Source organism: Daucus carota, chromosome 2 (assembly GCF_001625215.2).
Source record: "Daucus carota subsp. sativus chromosome 2, DH1 v3.0, whole genome shotgun sequence".
NCBI classification, from domain to species: Eukaryota; Viridiplantae; Streptophyta; class Magnoliopsida; order Apiales; family Apiaceae; genus Daucus; species Daucus carota.
Genome location: NC_030382.2, coordinates 54,868,749 through 54,887,439, shown reverse-complemented (window position 1 = coordinate 54,887,439; position 18,691 = coordinate 54,868,749). Strand labels below are relative to the sequence as shown.

Sequence of the window (18,691 nt, the reverse complement as noted above, 5' to 3'; positions counted from 1 at the left end):
TGAGATAAATGATTAACTTGCGCCAAATCTATACGACCAGATATAATTATGAGTGATCTTGTTAGATTCGTATTTATGAGTATTTTAATACGATAAAGTTTTTATATTCAATACTAATATGAAACTAAAAATATTAACGATAGAAAGTGTGTTGGCAAACGTGTCCAAAACAAACAGAAAAAATAATAAGAGTAAACAATTTACCTTGCTGAGAGTAAAGCTTATCATTACTATTTTCTGCATCCAAATTTAGTCGAATTAGGGAATGCGCCTGAGTTCGGGGGACTCTAGTTGAGGCCGTCAGGCAAGAGTGGAAAGGCACCAACCACTCTTCTCTTTTTCAGCAAGGATACGTTCATGAAAGATAAATCAGAGTTATACATGTAAATACAATAATAAACTTTAATAATAAACTTTGAATTGTTCTACATCTAATTTTATTCATGTAATCATTACCGTAAAAAATTTAATTTTAGCAATTCTGAATTGGAAGTGTAATTTTCTCTTATTATAAAATTAATTACTGTTACAAAATAATTATTATAATGATATATATATTTTTATTATACTTTTAACTAAATAATTTATATGTATGTTAGACCAAGACCGAGTCAGAGGTACCGCACAAACAAAATATAAAGCTAAACGAAAGTTCAAAAACAAATTAAAAATTAAATGAATAATATATATATATATATATATATATATTATATTTTCACTGATTTGATTTATTAGATTTTTAAATTTGAAAACATTTAAACTCTGATATTATTAATTGATTGTGATATATAAAATTTAAATTGGACCCAGAATTCTCATAAAATATACTCCCTCTGTCCCATTTAATTCTATACGTTTCTTTTTCACTACTCGACACGCATTTCAATGCTCTTATAAAACATAGTTCTATAACTTATTTTTAAAATTTTCTTTTTCTGAATAAAAATATAACATTCAAACTTTTATATAGAAAAAAAAAATCTTAAAAATAAGTTATAGAACTATACTTTACGGGTGCATTAAAGTCCGTGCCGCGTCCCCATTCCCCAATGTATATAACTCAGGGGATGGAGGGAGTTTTCGAATTATGTTATCGGTATATATATGTCACGTCATGGGAAAATAAGCAAATAGCTGAATTATACTAATAATCTTGACACTAGTCTTTGAAGTTTTCGACTATTACAAAGATTTCGCAGCTGACCTGATTTGACTAATTTAGAAGTCAACCAAAACTGATGTTAGTGTAATTGTCAAACAAATAAATTTCTGGTGGGAAACTCACAATTCGGAGGCCAATTGCCGGACGTCTACTGTTAGTCCCGATCGATATTCATTAAACATTTATGCCGTTTATGACAATAATTCATAATTTAATCAAAAATTTATTATTATAAAATATACATTTCTAACTATCAATATTATGTAATTTTGAGTCATAAGAGCATCTCCAACCATCTAAAACCTTTGTCTAAAAGGTGAGTTGGCTTACTTAAATTAAGAAAATTTAGCCAACAGCTCCAAAAATTCAACTCCAACCATGCTCACATGTTGTCTATAAATTTAGCCAACCTCCTATGGATGGCTAAATTTGTCGAACCTCTACAGGTCTGTAAGAAAATCTGTAGGAAGATTGTACATAATTTATTACCATATTGAACTGATATATTCTATTTTAACAATTTAAAATATTAATAACATACTATTTTTAAATTATAGCCAACCAATATAGCTATTACCATTGAAGCAAAATGTCTTACAGGTTCAGCAAATTTTACATAATATCTTACAGGTCTAATTTAGCCAACGATTATAGCCAACGCCGTTGGAGATGCTCTAAGAAATCATAATCCCTCCGTTGTTATTAGGCCTTCATCTTTTATTCTATTTGTATCAAAACTAGGTCCTCATCAGATGAGATTTTATAAATAAAAATAGAATCAAATCCATTAATGTGATAACTAATTAATATTACTTATATTAATATATTTGAAAGCATTACAATTGTTATATAATTATGGTTTATTTGATGTTAGTAGTTTTTTTTTTCCGACAGAAATATATATGTGTTAGTAGATTTTTGATTATATATATGTAAACAAAGTTTACTAACTAGCTATCCAAAATTTGTTGCGTTGCTTAATTTGTTTATACAAAGGACTCAAGATTAACTGAAACACACAATTTGAGAAATTAACTTTTATTGCTATTTTACATTAAATCAGGGAATAGTAAATTATTATTTTCTTCATCTAACTTTATATCTCCCTAAAACCTGTCGATATAGACAAATTTGGAGTCCATTATTCAATATTTATAATTAAAAAGTAAACTAGAGGGGTCAATGGTCCAGAATTTCTGGTTCGTTAGCACAAAAATTTTCAGCCATTGATTAAAAAAGAGAGTACTATATTCGTCCAAAACATGACATAGGCGGCCAGATCCAAGTTCAAAAAATCATGCCACATCCCTTTATTTTTAAGCAACAATAGCTCAAATAAGCATTTTCATTTGACAAAAGTGAGACTAAAAATAAACAAAGTAAACAACTAAAGTTAGGATGAAAGAATAAAAATTAAACTATTGAAAATTCGTACTCCAAATATAATTGTCCTTGTATATTTCTAATCATCGTCTCTTTAAATGTCAACCAGATTCTATATCTTGTTTAAACATTCCAACAGCTTCACACTTATCACATATGTTTGTGAAATCTACCTATATATAATAGGGTCCAAAGTATGAAACTCACTTGAAAATTTTCAACTTACTAGATCACACAAGCCAAGAACAAGAAAAGTTGAGCATGGCAGATAAATTTCAGGCTGGGGTTTGTGCAGAAAACTGGTGGATGAATCCATACCAAAGCAACTTCGGATCATCGGTTTGTTCTCCGATCATCAACAACATGGACATGTTTTCGTGGCCAGCTGATTTGGATACGAAAGCAAGGGCCAGCACTGATGATCAATCTGGTTCAGCAAATAACTCCGAAGGGTCTATATTTTTCCAAGATACTCAAAAACCGTTGAATCATGACTCTGTTGAAGGGAATTTGTTATCTGTGAATTCTGGCTTAGACCTGATGGATAACGGGCTTTCGTCGTCGATAACAACTGCAGACTGGAATCAAGCTTTATTGTAAGTTTACTTATGTAATCTTTAGTCACACGAGTACAGATGAAAAAACTTTTGTTCTTTTGGTTTCAATTATTGTTCTAACTTTAGCTTCCACTGAACTTGTTCATGGTCCATACATACTTTTACAGCTAATATAACAAGTTGCTTTGTATATATATTTGGACTTATTTCCTTGTAATCTTATAAAAAAAGCAAAGAAGTTAAACTATGATTCATTTTTTTGTGGTGCTTTAGTCATGATAGCAAGAGGAATGAGTGCAATTATCAGCATAGCCTACAAGATAGCTTAAATCCAAGCTCAAATTATCAACAAGCTGTTGGTGTTGATCATTTTTCTCAAATCAAGAAAGATTGGAGCCCTGAAAACTTTTCTGCCATCGACGAAGTTACTTCCTTGGATGCTTATAAAGGGCCAACAAATCAAGGTTTTCCAGTGAATTCATCCTCATATGGTTATACTTCCTCCTTAATACAAACCCTTTTTGATACTAATTCTGATCAAGATACGATTTTTGGTAATCGGTCAATGGATTATCCGGATACAACTAACCTTTATCAAGAAAAGTTAAATGGCTTTCTTTCTTCCTCATTACACAAGCCTTCACCAGCACTGCCAAAACAAGCGCCTTTACTAGATAATTCAACCTGGAGTAGTGCATCCAGTAATGGCCTTTTCAGTACTCCACTGCAGTCTAAATTCTTGCCACCAACATTTGAAGAGAAGCTCAGTTGCTCCAATCTCGGTGTAAAGGTATCTGTCTAATATTTAAATTGCACAGACACACAAACACATATAATGATTCTTTCAAGCACACGGACAAAAACAGACAAGATTAGGGTTTTGGGACTTATGAAGTGTTAAAATTAGTGCACGTCATTGCTTGCAGCCTAACAATGAAAGAATTCGAGACATGAGCAAGGTGGTGAAGAACAACAGCAGTACCGAACCGGTATTTAAGAGACCAAGAATGGAAACGCCATCACCACTACCAACTTTTAAGGTAAAAATGCTCTCGCAATATATGGCATGGAGTGAAAAACTCTTCTATATATAAAGCATTAGAGTTGATACGTGCTACATAGATACTTCAATGAGAAATTTAGTTACTTAGTAAAATTTGTGCTATTAGGTAAGGAAAGAGAAGCTTGGGGACCGGGTAACAGCCCTCCAGCAATTGGTCTCTCCTTTCGGAAAGGTAGAATTTTAATTTGGCTCTTATGTTTTCTTCCCAAACTTACTGATATATAATCAAAATCTTTGTTGCAAATATAATTAACTGCAATCATAATGTTCTATTCGACCAGACCGACACAGCATCAGTTCTCCATGAAGCTATCGAGTACATCAAGCTCCTTCATGATCAAGTCACTGTGAGTTCCATCATCGTGCAATCTTCTATATATATGCATGCGATAGAAAAATAAATATTTTCTCTATAATCTATTTTCTTTTATATCATGTGATGTTAAGTTATCAATTAAGTGTACAGTATCTAATTAAGCTCCGTTGAACAATTTTAGGTTCTAATTAATCCATATAAAAGAGGATCTCCCATTCAACATGAACAGGTGACTGACTTTCCTATTTTTCTTTACCACCAAATTAACATATATAGTAGATAAGTAGAAGTGGTACAAATATGTCTACAAATTTACATTTGGCTTTAAATATTGTTTCATCATTAATAATGTGAAAGATGTTGATTCCATTTTGGCAGACTCTGGGTGATCCTAAAAGAGCAGATCATCAAGAATTAAGAAGCCGAGGACTATGCGTTGTGCCTGTATCGAGCACTTTCCCAGTTGCATCAGAGACAACTGCTGACTTTTGGACACCAACATTTGGAAAAAACTTCAGGTAGAGAAGCTAGAGCCTCCACCTTATATTTTGGAATACTTACAACTTAACATGGAAGGATCAACTAAAAAGCTGCATGGAGAGATCAAACTAGAGAAAGATCTTCCAAGTAGAAAATGGTTGATTAGGTATTACTACTGAAGAAGGATAATATTAATGTGGATTAGTTTGTAATTAAATAAATATTACGTGCAACACGTACGATCGAGTTGGATTAGGAACAGGAATGGATGCTAAATTTAGCAGGAATCCATGATTGGTAGTAGGTGATGAGCTGAATTTAGCAGTACAAGCTGTATATGGTGTAAACCAAAAGACTTATCTGTTCCTGTTTCTATGCTTTTACATTTTCATTTGAGAGACAAAGAAGAGAAAGATGCAGACTTGTGTCTCACTTTTGGTTTGTTTATTACAATTATTAGTAGGGTTCCTCCATATATGCAATTATTCTCTTGCTTTCTTCTTTTCATCTTTTTTGTTGGAATGTGTTTCTCATGCTAATTAACCTGCAAATGCATGGACATATGCAAGCATCTAAAATACAATACAGGAACTTCATAAATCATAATTAATTTATCTAATCCTCAACTAATAACTCGTGTAAATCATTTACTCGCGTACTTCATTGCATTCTAATTCATACTATCGACCTGCCACTACTTGGGTGAATAATAAAAGTAATCGTGATCCACACACACATTTCATCTCTGAGTGGTCTACGCGAGAATATAGCTGAATGTGACCAAATCTCTTGTTTTCATATTACAGTATCTCCAGTAGTAGGGTACTTGAGAGGACTAAGAAATTCGTTACTATTTGTTGATGTAGCCTAATTGCTTGCTTCTCTCAGACTCGTCTTCAGCTACACTCTTGTTAAAGATCAAATTATTCCTATAAACATTAATTTAACTTAATACAGTAATCAAGAATCTTTCTGGCAAAATAAACATGGATAGCCAAAAAGAAAAAAAAGGAACAAGAATAAAATAAGAAAGGTACTTTAACATTGATAAAATTTTCTTGTTTGGTATCTTTATATCAGGCTATCAGCTTTCAGATGATTGACTGATGGGAATTATACCCACCTGGTGTATCTTTTTAGCATTGGGATCTGTACCTCTTGTTCCTGATTTTTCTTTACGAAACTTGAAATCCAATACTTCATTTTTGTGAATATAAAGAAATCAAGTAAAGAAAAAGCATGAGGGCATCATGGTGTGTGGCTGGCTGGCTTTAAGTAGTTGCAATCGTACTTTACAATAAGCTCTGTCATGTTATTATACTGTTTTCTTTATTTGCTAAACATGCAACACCTCTATATTTGTCTTTGTATATGAGGGTACTTATCTTTTCTGTATTCACCTTTGAATCTGATCTTTGCCACAAAATGCTTAATTGATGAGGCGTTGCTTCAATTGAAATGTCTATATCGATACAATGGTTGTTTTCTTACTGGATACTTTTAATTCCTGGCTCTAAATGCTGATTCTCTGGCGTTTCATGTCAATGCACAGCTCTTTCGTAGTAAAATAAAGTGTTGAATTTAACTAAGCGTGCATCTGTCTATGCAACTCTGCTCAAGTTCATAGATCTTTGTATTAATCATGTGTTGTATCCCCTTTTCGGTGATCCATAATTCTTTTTGGCTAATTGCTTTGACGCCAACCAACGCTTGATTCAGTTTGTTAAAAGGTTTCTAGGACTGCTGAAACAAGTATCATTGAGTATAATTGTACAAGTCTCGTAGAGTTGTAGACATGGAGACATGTTTCCTAGCTCTTTATTTGGGCCTGGTTCAAGTATTCTTATTGTTATCAAAGGCTCAAAGCGTGCAATAGTCTATTGCAACTCTGCTCAAGGTCATAGATCTTCGCATTAATCATGCGTAGTGTCCCCTTTTGGGTGATCCATGATTCTTTTTGGCTAATTGCTTTGATGTGAACCAACGCTTGCTTCAGTTTGTTAAAAGGTTTGGACTACAGAAGCAACTATATCATTCAGTATAATTGTACGAGTCTCGGAGAGTTGATGGAGAAATGTTTCCTAGCTCTTTAACTACCAGAATTGTCACCTGGGCGTACTTGAACTATGCTTATTGTTACCAAATTCTCTGAAAAACTATGCACATGGCTGCTATTTTCAGGCTGTTTTTAGCTAACCAAGAAATGTCTGAATGCAACTAAAGTCAGTAAATCTCGTACATGTGAAAATTGCAAACAATGAGCCAATGAATCGTATAAAAACCCAACAAAACGCTCGTATACAGAAGAAAGTAACTCTTGTGTAAAATAAACAGACAAACATATGAATTGTATTACAGTAATAATTTTCAGAACAATATTCATGTAAATATGAAAGATTCAAATGACTGCAGAATGTTTAAATATAATCGACTTTTTCAGGAAAAGTAAAATTTTATGTTGAATGCACTCTAGTAATCAGGTATTATGCTGATCAAGCGGTTCCCTTGAGCTTCTTTGTGATGCCAGCAATGTACTTTCCCTGGTGGAAAGCCTGTGCAAGCTCAAGCTCAGAAGGCTGTCGCGAACCATCTCCAGCATAGGTTCCAGCACCGTAAGGGCTCCCACCTTTGATATTCTCCATTTCAGACATACCAGCTCCGAAAGTGTAGCCAATAGGGACAAAAATCATACCATGGTGAACAAGCTGAGTGATGGCTGTCAACCTGTATAGAAAGAATATCTTATTTACTTAACTTTGCAATATACTAATACTTCTCATCCACTACATGGTCTATTGTGTGATGTCTCCCATTACATTTATAATATCTAGATAATGAATAATAATTTAATTTGACTTACGCAGTTGTTTCTTGACCACCTCCTTGAGATCCAGTGCTGCAAAAAAGACCTGCAGGTTTGCCGGCTAATTTCTGAGCTCCCCACAAACCTCCAGTAGAATCAAGAAAAGCCTTGAATTGGGCAGCCATCATTCCAAATCTAGTCGGAAAACCAAAGATCAATCCATCCGCCTCAGCAAGCTCAGCCGCGGTAATGATAGGAACATTACTCTTTGGTGCTGCACTCATCTTTCCAAGAACCTCCTCTGGCAGTGTTTCTGGCACCTAATATGTCAATTTCATTTGATTAATAAATCTACCAAATTTCAGGCTCTTGTAATTCTATTACTACTGGAAAATACGACACAGAGTAACGCGTACCTGCCATAGTGTGGCCTCAACTCCTTCCACAGATGAAGCTCCCTTGTGGATCTCTTCTGCAAGCTTCTCAACATGTCCATACATAGAATAGTATCTGTACCGTTATCAAAGCCTTTCATCAAATCTAAGCATGCAAATTTATATCTAACTGTACTAAAAGTATTATTGTACTAAGAATGCAGATTGAACTGGGCATCACATTGTTCTGTTCCATTGCAACAAGAAATGCAGTACTAACAAAAACAGTTTGTTACACATATAAATATAGATCTTCAGTGCAAAATAAATAAAATCTAAAAAAGCACAGAGAGAAAGAGGGAACATACACAATATAAACTTTAGTTGCCATTGCCTTGGGTGAAAAAAAATCTGAAATTATGTAGAGTCAAAACAGAGTGTTCAATATTGCACAAGTCTTATCGAGATGGGAATGCCAACTACCTTATATAGGGCCGGGAGATAGTTGACCATTTATTGCCGGCTTTCTTTTCATTTTTTAAAATATCTTCTGACATAATACTATAAATTTTCAACAACTCCGTTAATAAAAATATAAAAACATAATCGTGCAAAAATATGAAAATAGAATCCTCTGTATTATGGAGTAACTGATAATTTTGTAACAAGAAACCAAGAATTCAATTCAGAAACTATAGAGAGAGGCAAGCATTTTTTTTTAATAATAAAAAGTCGATATTCGAGTATAACAAAATTTATGGGGAAAAAATGAATTTAGATTTAAATAATTACGAATTACCAAATAAATTATGGATAATTAAAGGATCGCATGTGGTACGAGCATCGAGGTGTAGTATCACATTTGGGTTTGTTTAGTTAACCATTTACGTCTCTCTATTTTTTATCGAATAAATATTACGAACAGTGTAGCTGGCATTAAAATATTGAAGTTTCGTGTCGTCATTATATGGGTCACCTGTGTTTATCATAATTAAACAGTAGCGTGTATAAAGTTTTGCTTAATTGTTGATGTCACGCTTATGATCATTAATCGTAATTGTTCTATTTTAAAATTGTGAGACTTTTCAAGTATGTAATTCCAAAAACTATTCAGCCAAATCAGTCCCGTCGCGAGTACTCCGCCATTTTCAACTATAGGGGGTTGTTTGGTTCGAAGAGTGATATCGGGTTGGAATGAGGAATCAGGTTAAGTTGGTATGGGTTTGAGGTATCATATCTGATATCATGTGTTTGGTTGAGTGTTGGAATCAATATATGCAATTTTTTAAAAAATAAGTTATTAATTTATATTAATTGAAAAAATTAATAAAATTATTATTGTTATATATTTTTGCATCATTGATTTAATTTTGTATAAAACATTAATATTTGATTACTTAAATAGAGACAAAAAATTCAAAAATGAATGGATACCCATACCTCCATCTCATACCCACCTCCCTACTTATGTATCAAAAATTCATACCTTGGGGGTTTAAGGTATGGGTTTAAGATTATATTTTCACCAACCAAACACCAGGTATGGGTTTGGAATGAACAAACCCCATACCTGATTCTACATACCCATGAACCAAACGACCCCTAAATGGTTTGAGTGGCACGTGCTAAAGTTATCGTTTCTAAAATATTTTTTAATTATAATATTAATTACATAAATTTATTAAAAACATGTATGATCAAACGTTTTTGAATTATATGTCAAAAATTTGAGCATGGTCGGATAGTATAAGTGGCGGGTTTATCCCTATTGTCCCGAGACATCCGGGTTCGACTCTGACTCATCACTGAGAAATATTAGAATATATACTCATTTATAAAACGTATAAGTCTAAATTATCAAAAAAAAATATGTCAAAAATTTATGAGAGCAATATCGTTATGTATCAATTACTAGACTAATTAGAGATTTATCACCAGCAAGTAGCAAACTTTATTAACTATAACTTTTAGAAAAATTGTAAACTGCAGGCGTGATATACACTTCAACAATTGACCTCTTTTTTTCAATAATTAATATAATAATTTTAAAAAATAATTATGTGAATAAATTAATTTTATTCAATATCCGCAATGTTGAGTAATCTCATCACATTTAAGCTATTTATGTTTGAGTTACAATAAATTAATTCAACCATCTTTTAAGATATAAATAAAATTTATTATATTACGCAAAAAAGTTATTTTATAGAATTAAATAAAGACCTCCCAAAATATAAGATATCAACGATACCAAAATATAATCTTCAAATAATGTTGAAAATGAAATGATAACTCAATGCTTATGCCATCACACCGTAATCATTAACCTGAGACTTGAGAGACTCAAAAGATAAGAAGCTCCCACCAACCAAATTCTAAAATAAAAGTCCCCATCTGTGTATCTATCTAGTCCAGTCCATAACCAAATAAGTTATATTTGGTCAAATAAAAGTTAGTTGCTCTCCGAAGCCAAGCCTGGTCGAAATTTTGAATAGACAAGTTTCAACATTATACAAAAATGATTTTTAACAAGTGACCCAATTTACGTGCCCAAACCATTTTTTCTACGGACACAAAAGTGAGGCGAATGTTTGATAGCCTCGTCGTCATATTTCGTCAACAAGTTTTAATAAATTTAAATTTGTATTTTTTGTTTTTCCTATGAGTATTACTGCTTTGTCATGTCCAGCTGGCAGCCTTTACGTAATTGTGATCAACAACAGAAATGTAAAATGATTTCGAGATCATGTAAATATATATGTAAAAAACAAGTATAAAATTTGTTATAAAAAAAGGTATAAAATTTCAAAGAAAGATACATAAAAAATATACTTTTATATAAGATTTAATCGATTATGGATATACTATTTTATTTTAATACAAAATTCCATTATACCCTCACAAGAATTATTATTATTTTACACGTTTTTTGTAACAAATCATCGGCATCTGGCCTACTGGGGACCAGAAATATTTTCATATAAATTTTTTTGTCAGGATATATTTTCATATATTTGTTTTAACTATGCAGGCACTTTTTTCCTCCACGATCGGCCAGAAAGAAGCTGCCAGTAGTCAATAGTTCTCTCAACATCCACACGATGGATCTAGCACGTGATTTGTCGAGAATAATAAAATTAAAATTAAATAATGTTTCTATATCTTCAAATTTTATTCCGTCCCTGAAAATCCAGAGAAAATGCCAAAAATAACACTTTTTCAGGGGTCAAGTGCCCAAAATGACCGTCTGCGGGAAAGGTGCCCATTTTACTCACTCAAACACGCATCTCACATATGCGTGTGCGCTTTTAAAAAAAATATATAAAGAACACACATGTGGAGAATGCGCATGCACTATACACAGTGGTGGTATACGCATTCTCCACATGCGTGAATGTGCTGAGTCAACAACATATACGCATGTGGAGAATGCGTATTTTTTGCTTTTTCTTTGTTCACTACACACGCATATGGTGAATGCGTGTTTCAGTGGTTATTTTGGGCATTGTTCCTGCACATGGTCATTTTGGGCAGTGTTTTGTGAAAAGTGGTTATAAAAGGCACTCACCCGAAAATCCATCCATGCGGAAGTGTTATAAAATTTGTATATTTTCCTCAAAAAAAATTGTATATTTATTTGACGTCATTCTCACTAGAAAACTCCCGACTGCATATTAGTTCTGGTGATCATAGCTGATTCGTACAAGAAAATTGTGTTGGATGTGCATAATTTGAATCTCCACAGCTGAAATTAAGCAATACAAAGATTGTTTTCTAATAACGATGAGGGTAATGCTGGTCCTAAATGGAACTCGCTATAAGTGGCCGATTAGTCAAATGGCGGTAGCATCTTTCATCATGATAATCAAGTTATCGACATTTCAGAATTGATAGCCTACAAATTAAACTAAGACAATGCAGCTTTGCTGCTGATGGCATATACAGTAGCATCAATTATGTCTTGGTCATGTAGAGTGCTGCTTCAAGCTTCATGAATTCAACTGTTCCTTCAAGTCCTGTTTCCCCATCTAGATTTCGTCCCATTTAAGAATACACACATTTACACATGTCAACCGAAAATTCACACTAAAATTTTAAACTTGAAACAGTGGTGAAAAATAGTGATCGTAATAGTAACTGAACAGCAAATTGAAAGTTCATCTTTGAATTAAGAAAAATCTTTGAATTAAGAAAATAAGATCAACTGACCAAAAATGTATTGCATTTGCAGAATTGCATATTTGCATTACAAAACTAAACTGAACTAGTCGAGTTGGTGTAATAAACTCGAGTTGCTGAGGGATTCGTAGTACAACTTCAGGGTTCAGACAATCGCCCCCGTCCCGCTTCAGAAGAGTAGAGAATTAGAAGTTAGGATTACACTTACACATGATGTAATAAAAATGTATATAAAATATATATTTTTTATATTTAATAAAAAGTTCAGTTATTTTGGTTTAAATCAAAAAATATTATATCAAAAACCAAACCAAATCGAATTTATTTTCGGTTCAAACCGAATTAATCGAAATTTTGGAAAAAATGAAACCAAACCGAATTGAAGTTGTTCCGTACGGTTTTACGGTTTCGGTCCGGTTTTACTTACTCCTAATTATATACGGCACACAAAATGATTCATTATCCATAATTATGTGTGATTATCTCTCCTCTGAGTCTCTAACTGACATGCTTCATTTCTGCGACTCAAGAAAGTAGCAGCAGCACTAGAGTCTAGAGATGAACAATTTCATTCGATTCAAGAATTCTGCTCCAAGAATGCCTCTGAAAGCATGGACTGCATTATGGACAACTGTAGATAAGGTTCATTAACAACATGAGAATTCTACTCCAAAATGATTGCTTTAGTTGGTAGGTGTTGGCCTTTTATCTCATACAATTATGAAACTTGCTTCTGTTTCCTATTTGTTCTTTCCCATGCCCATGAATTTACATTACATTTCTCTGGCCCCATCTCATCTTCCTTCTACTTTCAAAAAACAAACAGTTCATCAGATTGCTGGTCAACCACTCAGATTGGCAGAGTCAAGAGTCCAGGGCTCCACAATTCCTGGTTGCTTCTATTGATTTCTTTAACAAAACAACAACACTTTTTGGAACCTTGTTGTAGAATACAAGGATTTATCACATGAATCATCATCATTCAATCAAGTATGCATTTCACAGTTGCATGTTTCTTGAATTATCTCAACTCCAGAGAGTTTGCAAGGTCATTTAAAAGGGATATAGAGATCAGCAACATTAAAATATGATTGACCTGGAAGTAGTTCCAGGTTCCACCAATTTTTAAAAAGATTAAGAAAACGCATGCAGCAGGAAAAGAAAATATTAAAACCTAGATCACAGGTTCGTCTCAGCCAGGAGATGGGTAAATGTTAACCGTTAGGGGGGAATCGAGCCGAGCCTAAAACTCATGCTCAAGCTTAGTGACTAAATCGGAACTCAGAACTCGACGCACACCAACTTGGCCCGGAAGCTTTAATTAATCGGTTATTCTATGGTGTGCCCATGGGCACATGCTAAGGGCGGAAAATTTTATGCTTGGATCATTTTGATTGGCTCCTATCTCATGATAATGATGGACCCCCTGCAAATACATCAACCACACCAATCAAAATCTCCCAAACACTAGCCAAACCGTTAATTAATTATCTCAACTCTCAAGAATCTAATTGTAAAAAATATTAATAAAAAACATCGTTGTGCTTGTGAGTTGTGAGTCTCACTGGTCTGAAGCCAGACCTATAGAATAGAGTTTTACGAGTACTTCACAGGCCCATCTTGTTTAGATGAGGATTTGGTGAGATACCAATTATATTCCTCTTAAGATTCTTTCTATTATGTGGAGAAGGAAACAAAACCACTCAATGATGCCCCCGTTTATGTAAACTATCTGAGATGTCAATATCATGATTCATGATAAACATTAAGGAGCACAAATCACAATCAGCTAAATAACTATAATCTTGTTACTCATGAATCAATTCAAAGGGGGTGGTGGCGTAGAAGAGAAAACACATCTAAAACTACTTTAATAACATAAGCAAAGAGCTTCCACCTGGCCTGGCTAGTAGCCAGTTCCAAAACATCTGTTTTTAGCTTCTTGCACCTGTGCAAGAGTCCAGATAGCAAGCACGGGACTCTATGACCGCAATCTAAAATCACATACAAGCCACAATGCTAACAGTTCTGCCTTGTTTTTTAGTAGACCACATTATAGAAAACTAGCTAAACATGTCTAATGCCCTAATGCTCCCCTGATGTGAATTGACAGCATATGTTTGCATTATATGCAGAAACAGCAGAACTGAACCTTGTTTCAAGTTAAAGGCCGAAAAAATTGCATATCTGCAATGATAGAGGGTCTGATTTATAAGTTAAGGCATGCAGCAATACAACTAGGCGATTTCAGATCGCTGAAGTTGCTGAGCCACATGAACAGATTATAGATAATCAACAATATGTAAGTAAGGAAACTCTCATCACAACAAAGATTCATTTCAATTTTTTATTTGAAAGGATATTTTCACTCTACTAATCTTTGTATACAATAGAATTAGTACAAAAGCATGGAATTTATTTTTTGGACGACAATAACATAGTCCAGCAAACTTTCGATCCAATACACACATGTATAATTCTAAAAGACTTCAATTCCATGTTTAAAGTTAGAATATGATACCATTGTTTTTCTTGATAGAAAATGTCACTAACACTTCATATCAATATCACAAGTTAGAACTGGACACCTTGTTTATCCTGCCAAACTTTATACAGAAGGAACAACAATAAACCACAAATCCAAAAATGCCGTTCTGGTTTATATTCACTGATCTTCATCTATCTTCCATGCTTTTTACTATAATTTAAGTTTAAAATAAATATCCAACTACTCCAACAAGTTAAAATTATTACATACAGTAACAAATAACATGGTCATTACGAATATCAGTGTCTGCCTGATCATGCAAAGTAGGTAATATATTATTAATGTAAGATAGATACACGCTCCCCGTTCCCTAATGTGGAATTTACAAAGAATTTCACAAGATCCTTGTCCATGCGAAATGTAGGAGCACAGCAACATAATTATGCAAAGAAAAAATGAAACAGACTTGATTGAAAGAACCAGCTTTGAGCTTTGATCACATTTCATAAACTTATTCCAATGTACAACATACAAAGAAGAAACAACATCCACCATCAAAAACTCATCCTTTGTACAAATCTATTCAACAAAACGAACACAAAACATACCTCCACAGATTAAAACCAACAGCATAATCACATTCCATAATCAACCCAACTTCTGAACGTCTCAGCCACTCCTCTTCCTCAAAATCTTAACCAAATTCGACGCATTTGTTCTCACTTTCTCATTATCATCCTCCAACAAACCCAAACATAACTCCAAGACCCCTTCTTTCACAGCCTCGACACACATCTTTTCACTATAGTAACAAAGCAAATGTATTGTATTCAACCCGTACTGGACACATCTTGAACTACCATCTTTCATCGCATTAACCAAAATGCTGATACAATTATACTTCCCCAATTCAATTCTCCCCTCTTTACATTTCACTAGCAACCCTAAAACCTCAATAGCCCTCTCAACCCCTAATCCAATCACACTTAACAAAACAGGCACCGCACCACATTCCACAGCCCGGCGCCTATTATCTGGAAAAGAACATATTGTAAACAATGCAGTCGTAGCCTCCCTCCTCTCCCTCACATTCCCACTCTCAATAAGCAACACCAATGTTGAAATCGCAAAGGGGTAAGCCCCAATTGTCCCTTTATTCACTTCCACGAGAGCTAAACTGGTCAAAGTTGTCGCTGCCACAGCGCGACAATAGCCACCACTACCGCCACGTAAAGCTCCGATTATAGTCCCAATTGCACCCTCAGCAACCAACCCAACCTTATTATCATCATCCAAACTCAAATGAAGAATCAAATTCAGCCCCTTCTCCTCCAACGCCGCCACATTCGAAGAAACACACCGCAGCACAGCCGACACGGCCCCCGACTCAGTAAGCTTCCGCCGCAGCACTGAGTCACGCTTGGCGAGTCGACTGAGTTGGTCGAGCGAGTTCAACTTTTCCTCAAGAGCCGAAGACGGGGTTGTTAAAATCGATATCAGAATTTGTGGGTCGGAGTTATTTTTCGATTTTGGCAAAGAAACAAGGGAGTAACTAGAAATCAAGCTCCTCAAAGCATGGTTAGGAATAAGAACAGGGGACTCAGCCAGGGGTATTTTGGTAATTGGGCAAGTCCGGTGACCGGAATCCAACCACCGTTGAATAGAGGCCCGATCAAAGGTGTGGCCGGAGGAGAGAATAACAGGGTCGGACATAATTTCGAGAGAGATGGGGCATTTGAAATCATCTGGAAGTGGGGTTGCCATGGCTTGACTTTCTCTCTCTAGAGTTTCTCACTCTAGAAATGTGTGTGTAGAAACGATTTGAGGTGAGTTAATGGGAGGGGGTTTATGAGGGTTTACTTGTTTTTAGGGAGGGAGGTTGAAAAATGGAGAGTTTAATCTATGTGTAGATTCTGGATATGATCAGAGAGGATTGTCTTCAGCTCTAACAATATCTACTGGATCCTAGAACCACTTTATAACTAGATATCCTTAAAAATTTTAAATTAAAGGTGGAATTAACATTAATATTTATATTTAAATGAGTTGAAAATACGGTTCAGTGTGATTGATCTCACAGTTTTTGAGTATTTTTTATACTTATAACTTATAAGATAATAATTATTTTAATTATTAGTTTATGTTATTTTTGTTTTCTGATAAGAAAAATTACAGAAAAATAATTATACGCAAGCTTATATGTAAACAATATTAAAATTTTAGTCAACTGTCTTATTTGAACCTGGATAAAATGAATTTTACATATAATTAAAATTTTGTTTTTTTTTTTGAAGAAAAAAAACAATTAAAATTTTGTTTTTATTATACGAGTATATAAGCAACAATTTTTATTTTTTTTGGCGTCTAAATTGCCATCTCAAAGATTTGTTTTATTTGAAACGGGTTTGAACTTTGGCTAATATATCATCTAGAAGCGGAGGGGACACCGCTCGCTTGGTAAATGGATTAAAAGGTCAGTAGAAATTAGTTAGAGAGGTTAAAGCTATTGATAGAATTAGGGAAAGAAAGCAGGTTGATTAGTAAGCGGAATTAGAGTCGTTGATCAGATTCAGACCATTTACTACTACTATATTTTTCTGATCTCATTCACACCATTTACCTATACTTTCTAATCCCTGATAAAAGCTACAATTACAAATAAATTTAATTAAATTAGAGTAATGGACTACTATTCGAAACCATTGAATTTGTTATTAATTTAAATCAATAAATGCTGATCTAATTTATATTACGAATTTATATCGACAATCATACTGATTACTATGATATTATATTTTTTATATTATTTTTAAAATTAAATAACCTAATTTTGTAAAAAAAACTAAATTATTTATCAAACACATAATATTAAAATATTATACGAACATAAAACAAATTCAGAATCTTTATTAGGATTCCAAAATATCTTTAATGACAAAATTGCATAATAATACTTAGGGTTGTTTGGTTCGCCGGGTGATATGGGATTGGAATGAGAAATCGGGTTAAGATAGTATGGGTTTAAGGTATCATATCTGATATCAGATGTTTGGTTGGGTCCTGAAATCAATATATTTCAAAATTTAAAAAAATTATATTATTAATTTATATTAATTAAGAAAATTAAAAAATATTATTATTATATATTTTTGCATCATTGATTATTGTTGTATTAAAAATTAATATCTAGTTACTGAAATAACGACAAAAAATCAAAATAAAATTGATTCTCATACCCATCTCCTCTCTTGTGTATCAAAAACCCATACTTTGAGAATTTGAAATATGAGTTTGAATTTTTAATTTTTGCAACCAAACAGCAGGTATAAGTTTAGAATGAACAAAACCCGTACCTGCTTCCACGTACCTTCGACCAAACGACTTGGCATAAAAAATTAAGGAATGCGAAGACCAGAGCGAATATGACGTTTTATAGCATCTTCACGGATTTTGTCGTAAATAGTGGCCATAATTCACGAGTATCCCTTCTGAACAGGGTAACAACCAAAGCCATCGATATCTTATCTTTTTCGTTGATGACAATAAAATCATGTTTAATGTGATTTCATTTACCCATATTTTGTATTCCCTCTGTCCCTCTCATTTTTTTACGGTTATTATTTTGTGATGTCCCTCTCATTTATTTACGTTACTATAAATAGTAAGTTTTTCTCATCATTACCCCACTATCATCTCTTACTATCTCATATTTAACAATAAAAACTATTATTACACCCACAACTTTCCTCCACTATTTCAAATCTATCATTAAATATTGATAGATCCCACCACTTTACCTACTTTTCATCTAACTTTACTTATTTTTTATACATTGTCTTGGTCTTCGTGTCCCCCTCCACCCCTCTAATGTAAACAATTGAGATGG

General features: G+C 33.6%; 3 protein-coding genes across 4 annotated transcripts; 1 reads left to right on the top strand and 2 right to left on the bottom strand.

The window, feature by feature from the left end:
* The first annotated feature begins 2,600 nt into the window (after window positions 1-2,600).
* LOC108206248 (transcription factor bHLH112) lies at window positions 2,601-5,468 on the top strand. The gene is made up of 7 exons (XM_017376484.2): window positions 2,601-3,141; window positions 3,376-3,892; window positions 4,029-4,142; window positions 4,272-4,337; window positions 4,447-4,512; window positions 4,663-4,710; window positions 4,860-5,468. The coding sequence occupies exons 1-7, from the start codon at window positions 2,807-2,809 to the stop codon at window positions 5,001-5,003; spliced, it is 1,290 nt and encodes a 429-aa protein (XP_017231973.1). The 5' UTR covers window positions 2,601-2,806; the 3' UTR covers window positions 5,004-5,468.
* A 1,820-nt stretch (window positions 5,469-7,288) lies between these two features.
* On the bottom strand, window positions 7,289-8,645 carry LOC108206687 (probable NAD(P)H dehydrogenase (quinone) FQR1-like 1). The gene is made up of 4 exons (XM_064088299.1): window positions 8,507-8,645; window positions 8,181-8,274; window positions 7,822-8,084; window positions 7,289-7,685 (listed from the first exon to the last, which is right to left on the bottom strand). Exons 1-4 carry the CDS (start codon window positions 8,527-8,529, stop codon window positions 7,454-7,456), a joined length of 612 nt encoding a protein of 203 aa, XP_063944369.1. The 5' UTR covers window positions 8,530-8,645; the 3' UTR covers window positions 7,289-7,453.
* A 5,460-nt stretch (window positions 8,646-14,105) lies between these two features.
* Window positions 14,106-16,763, bottom strand: LOC108205811 (U-box domain-containing protein 8). 2 transcript variants are annotated; one of them, XM_064088298.1, is made up of 2 exons: window positions 15,414-16,763; window positions 14,106-14,521 (listed from the first exon to the last, which is right to left on the bottom strand). In XM_064088298.1, exon 1 carries the CDS (start codon window positions 16,567-16,569, stop codon window positions 15,475-15,477), a length of 1,095 nt encoding a protein of 364 aa, XP_063944368.1. In that variant the 5' UTR covers window positions 16,570-16,763; the 3' UTR covers window positions 14,106-14,521; window positions 15,414-15,474. The 2 variants fall into 2 exon arrangements, with proteins under 2 accessions (XP_063944368.1, XP_017231382.1); XM_017375893.2 differs by having other exon boundaries at window positions 14,106-14,504.
* Window positions 16,764-18,691: the final 1,928 nt, after the last annotated feature.